At 31.6% G+C, this 1,238-nt stretch overlaps 1 protein-coding gene across 1 annotated transcript in view; it reads left to right on the top strand.

The window, feature by feature from the left end:
- Nucleotides 1–627: 627 nt before the first annotated feature.
- Nucleotides 628–1,238, top strand: part of LOC148948031 (uncharacterized) — a 15,499-nt gene continuing 14,888 nt past the window's right edge. The window contains exon 1 of the mRNA XM_089095184.1: nucleotides 628–645. Coding sequence (XP_088951310.1) covers nucleotides 633–645 — 13 coding nt within the window. The 5' untranslated portion in view covers nucleotides 628–632. The remainder of the gene's footprint in view (nucleotides 646–1,238) is intronic.

Genomic DNA, 1,238 nt, shown 5'->3' with positions numbered 1-1,238 from the left:
TTTGGGTGATGTTACTTTACTGGGGTAACTTTAATTGGGGAATTTTGATGTATTTTTTCAGAATTGATCCCATTACACTAGTTTATTTTTTATGGATGAACTAAATGAATCTTTATCGTTTTCATATATTGGATGTTAACTGACCACTTCGAAAAAGGTTTACAAGTTGTAAAAAAACTAGTTTCTGAGATTTCAAGATGGACATATTATGGACATATCATAGACAAAATATGGACATAATTTGGCTGAAAAGGACACATTTTGGGTGCTCAAGGTACATATTCATTGACCAGAAAGTTGGCAACCCTACTGCACAGAGTTTGAAAATTTAGATCTCATATGCAAAGGAATTTTATTTTGAAAACTAAAACCAAAGTAAAAGAAATTGATAACTGGAAATTAAGATAAAATGTTGTTTTGTAAAAATTTCAACAGCTTATAGGGTAAATTTTTGGCATTTCATATTATTTACTTATGAATAAAGTAAACATACCACTCAAAACCTTTTTTATGCTCTTCCAAATATAGGCTACTAATCAGTTTGTCTGAAATGAATTTTACCCCCACTCTTATACATACCAATTCACTGTATATATTTGCACATTAGGGGGTGGGGGTGAAGTTTATTTTTGATGCAAATGAGAGGTAAGTTTAAACTTTACCCCCCCCCCCCCGAATGTCCAACTATATACTGTGGGTTGGTACCATATAGGGGTGGGGGTAAAATTCTTTACTGAAAAAAAATTATTAGTAGGCTATATTTGGAAAGAGCATAAAAAAAGGCATCAAGTGGTAGGCTATGTTTACTTTGGTAAAGTTCTACCAAATCATATTATTGAGTTATGACAAAAGTGAATAAGGTCAATATATACCAAATAATATTATTGAGTTAGGACTAAAGTGAATACACCATTTGGGGCTTTTTTTTATGCTGATTACGAATATAATAAGCATTTCTATTGGAAATGAATTTCAGCCCCCCCCTATATATGCCAATTCAGGGTTAGGTTATGTTAGGTTAGGTATAGCCTATATAGGGGGGGGGCTTGAAATTCATTTCCGATAGAAATGCTTATTATATTCGTAATCGGCATAAAAAAAGGTATCAAATGGTGTATTCACTTTATTTGAAACTCAATAATATGATTTGGTATATATTGACCATGAATACACCATTCAATGCCTTTTTTTATGCTGATTACAAATATAATAAAAATTCCTATCGGAAATGAATTTCA

The sequence above is a fragment of the Artemia sp. Qi Xiang Cuo genome, chromosome 10 (genome assembly GCF_049724085.1).
Source record: "Artemia sp. Qi Xiang Cuo chromosome 10, ASM4972408v1, whole genome shotgun sequence".
Taxonomy (NCBI): Eukaryota; Metazoa; Arthropoda; class Branchiopoda; order Anostraca; family Artemiidae; genus Artemia; species Artemia sp. Qi Xiang Cuo.
The sequence above is the reverse complement of the archived record's forward strand: the minus strand, read 5'-3'. Positions and strand labels throughout refer to the sequence as shown.